Below are 4,476 nucleotides of genomic sequence, written 5' to 3' on the forward strand. Positions count from 1 at the left end.
ACAGAGGTTATAAAAGGGACAGCTAGGATAGAAAAAGAATAGAGTTAAAGAGATCTAATAATGTGGAGATAAGGGAGGTCGGAGCAGATCTATAGATATAATATACTTTACTTGCCTATCTGAATGTTGTTTTTGGATGATCAAAATTTCAAAGATGTTGCATCTAAGAAAGCTCGATTTTCATTAATTTGAAAAATCCACGAAATTTGATTAAAAAATCCGCAAACTTTTGTTTGTTTTTGTTTTACAATGTAAATAAAGAGAAAAAAGAAATGAAGACGAGTGGGCGCGAAGCGACCTGAAAGCCTAGTATATTAGAAGACTGTAGTTTCAGGGAAAGAAAGAGGCAAGAATTAAATAGAATTGCGGAACTTTAAAGGAATGGAAACTATATGATGAACATAGAAAAGAATGATGTGTGAATAAGACAAGAATGATGTGTGAATAAGACAAGAATGATGTGTGTGAATAAGACAAGAATGATGTGTGAATAAATAGAACGATAAAAATTAAAACATGTTAAAAAACATCAGAATATCTAAATTTCAAGCGATAAATAATAAATTAAGGAGATCGATGACACATGAAAGTTTTATTCACTTTCTTTCAATTGTTAAGCAATCTCATTTAATGAAAAAATAGTTTTAGAAAAGTTTGGTACATACATATAGATTAGAAACAATAGTTCCCAGAAGGTGTGATTAAGAAGAAAGATGAGAAAGAACAAAAATTGGAAAATTTCAGAGCGGAAATGAAATAAAACTTTTTTATTTTTACATCAAAAAGGTCAAAAAGTTTATCGGATCTCTCTCTTTTGGTAATTAATGGACTTTGGCAACACAAATAGTTCTTTGAATGTAGGTTTCCAACTAAATAATTAGTCTTATTTCAGAAATACTAATTGAATCCTTATTTCTCTTTACATTGCAATTAATAATGATTATTTCTTTAACGAAATTGAAACCATAAATTTTCGATTATTTCCAGTGTTCAAAACAACAAAACATAGGTAGGCTTCTTGAATTCAATGCAAGGAAAGTCGATTCTCAAAAATATTTTCTGATTTTTTTCTGAGGAAAGTGCAACACTTCTCTCTTGTAAAAAAATGCGACCCAATTATTGTTGAGAAAGTACGACAACATTTGTAGGATTCTCTTTGTAAAAAGGGACTGTCAACATAAATCCATTTGACCCTTTATTTCAAGAGGAACAATTCTAAATGACAACAATATATACCTTTGTCTCAGCATAAATAATGAAATATTCTCGATTTTCTTCTTGAAAACTGTTTTTTATAATCCTTGGAATTCCTTTCTAAAATATCTAAAATATCTAAACAGCATATACTGATAACGTGCATCGATGAAAGCCTATCTTTGCGTTTCTTGCTATTTTTGTTTTTTACTTGTATTTGACCTTCAAGAAGCATTCTCTCTCTCTCTACATGTTAACAGTAAAATGTTGTGTCATGTTTGCTGAGAACAATTATAAAGGGATTGTTCAACAAACTATATTGTAAAACTCTCTTCCTTTATGATAAAAAATATATTTGGTATTTGCCACAGTGTACTTTTTCATTTATTTGAATGGATTTTCCAAGTGATCGCAAAAGTTTTTGCCACAAACTCAGATTTTCTAATCTTTATATCTTTGTAACCCAATGTTGTAGACCTTAGATATATCAAACTATTAATACTTATAAATAAAATAATCTAAGTTTAAAATATCATAGGTTTGCACCATCAGGCTGCAAAGATATTGGGATCAGAAGATTTCAGTTTGTGTGCAAAAACTCAATTCCTTTCTATATTTTTTAGACAAATCGTAATTTCGTTTTTGTTTTTGACCTTTAACTCTCTGTAACAATTTTTTGTATAAACTTGGTGTTAGTGGGGAATTCAATGCTATTCAAGTTTTATAAAAAAAGGTTTTAAAAATGTAAATCTTTAAACAATCTTTATACAAGTTAGAACTGTGCTTATGACTAATTCAAATATCCTGTTTTCTGAAACACCTCGTCTGACACTTTATTCTAAAACACCCTGGTATCTGACACCCCAATATTAAAGTAGCTTGGTCCGAGCTGGTATAACATGTTCTATATATGCATTCAGTGTCGTACTGTCCAGTCTGGCTACCCAGTGTAGAGTCGACCCAACACGTGTTGCCTGGCAAGATTACAGTACAGTGCATGTTGTTATATATTTAGGTTGTGTATACTCTGAGCCCCAGGGTTGTAAATTCTTAAGAGAAATATACTTTAACCCTCAGTCCTCCAGTATACAGGTATTTAAAGGGAAACCTGGCGATTCTTTAAATTTTTGTGTTTAAGGGACCATCCACAATTTCAAAAATTATTTCAACCAAAATCTAGATTAAAGAGTATTTATGGAAAGTGTTATCAAAAAAAAGTAAAAGTTCCTTCATGTTTCTTAAAATTAATAATTAATGAATGAATTAGGAGATGATTATGCCACGAGTTACAGCTTGCCTTCTTCGACATCTTCCCTGGTTACAGGTTCATACTTTTATTCATCCATTTATTCATCCATTTATTCATCCACCTATAATTTTATTCATCCATCTTTTCATTTTTTTGATCAATCATCCTTATATCCCAGTAGCACAGTCAAACATTAAACATAAGGGTTTTCACCAAGCAAGCAAATTTTCCCGAACAACTTTTTATTTAATGCAGATCTCTGCTATATAGTTTTGTAAAGGATATTGTTAATTTAACATTTTATTCCGCGCCATTTGCGTATTTACTGGCGCACCTCAGTTCATGTAGAATTATATTTAAATGTAAAATATCCGCGAAATTTTTATTCCGCTCGAAACCCTAGAAGTGATCCAAAATAAAGCGCAGGAAACCCTGAAAAGGTGTCCCGTATCCTGGTTGTTGCATCCTACTTATTTATCCTTTTATTTGATATCGTTTAATTTGAGTCTTTTGGTTCATTCTTCCAGTCATATAATCATCCTTTCGTTCATCTGTTTTTTGATCATTTCATCCACTTTTTATTTATTATTTTATTCGTTTTCATTAATTGATCATTAATTGATCTTCAATTAATCTCTAATTGATCATTAATTGATCTTTAATTGATCATTAATTGATCTTCAACTTCAGGTTGTTGATCTCTCCAACCTTCATACTGGGATAGAACATTATTATAGAGGATCAACACATCGACAAGTAATAATAATGATAATAATAATTATAATAATAATAATAATAATAATAATAATAATAATAATAATAATAAAAAAATAATAATAATTACAATGACTTTAATAATGACAATACCAAATTGCATGTTTTAGAGTCGAGTAAAATCGTTAAATCTTGTTCACTATACCGGAAGTGATAGATTAGCGGAAGTAATGGAGATCTGTCCAAAATTAAGGTAATAATTCTGAGAATTTAAAAGTTTTTTCTATAATAATTTCATAAGATCGTCAAAAAATTAAAGATGCAATTATTTCCTTAATCTCTTCTGTAGTCAAGGAGAATTAAAAATATTTAAAAACAAAAATTGAATAAAGAAAATAGAAACAAAAAGCTAATATATCCTTTTTTCTAAGAAAGAATAAAATTCTAATATTTCAGTTAAAAACTTTTCGTCTGCAGTACATCTCTTTGGGCTTGTTATAAAAACATTATTCTCAGCTTCAACCTTTTCTAATAATTATACTAAAAACTAAACATAAATAATTTAGCAAAAACAAAGCAAAAAAAGCATAAACTAAAGAATTTGGCTTGATGAAAAGAGTCAGTTTACCATTTTTTAATTGTTCTAGAACATTCAAACTATTTGTTACTGCTCAACTACCACAGTTAGGATACACGCTACAGGTTAGAAATAGCTATCTATCTATCTATCTATCTATCTATCTATCTATCTATCTATCTATCTATCTATCTATCTATCTATCTATCTATCTATCTATCTATCTATCTATCTATCTATCTATCTATCTATCNATCTGATCTGATCTGTATCTTTATCTGATCTGATCTGATCTGAGCTGATTTGGATATAATCTGATCTGTACCTAATCTTATCTGTACCAAATTTGATCTGTATCTGATCTGATCTGTATCTGATATAATCTGTATTTAGGAAACAATAATAACATGTTCTGATCTGATCTGTATCTGATATAATCTGTATTTGATCTGATCTGGTTCTAATCTGATCTGTATTTGGTATAATTTGTATTTAGGAAACGATAATAACATGTTCTGATCTGATCTGTATCACGACAAAGTGTCCCCAGATAGAAACCTTGAGTTTTACAAATTTCCACGTGAATGCCGAGGTGGATTATAGAATCTCACATTCTCCTGTACCAACTATACCTGCTCCTCTACCCTTCCTCACTGCTATCAGGTACAAACATACTTGGTCTATGGTGTTCAGATTCAGAAATATTTGTTTGATCTGTGCCTTGTACTTGGTCTATGGTGTT

General features: G+C 30.0%; 1 protein-coding gene across 1 annotated transcript; it reads left to right on the plus strand.

Moving 5' to 3' along the window:
• Positions 1-329: 329 nt before the first annotated feature.
• LOC111709993 (uncharacterized) lies at positions 330-4,397 on the plus strand (the record flags this gene model as incomplete). The annotated part of the gene is made up of 7 exons (XM_023483979.1): positions 330-346; positions 2,210-2,286; positions 2,462-2,518; positions 3,134-3,199; positions 3,328-3,410; positions 3,805-3,869; positions 4,289-4,397. Coding segments are annotated over exons 3-7 (377 nt in total), but the record flags the coding sequence as incomplete, so codon positions are not given.
• Positions 4,398-4,476: the final 79 nt, after the last annotated feature.

This window comes from Eurytemora carolleeae, unplaced genomic scaffold (assembly GCF_000591075.1).
Source record: "Eurytemora carolleeae unplaced genomic scaffold, Eaff_2.0 scaffold798, whole genome shotgun sequence".
Classification (NCBI taxonomy): domain Eukaryota; kingdom Metazoa; phylum Arthropoda; class Copepoda; order Calanoida; family Temoridae; genus Eurytemora; species Eurytemora carolleeae.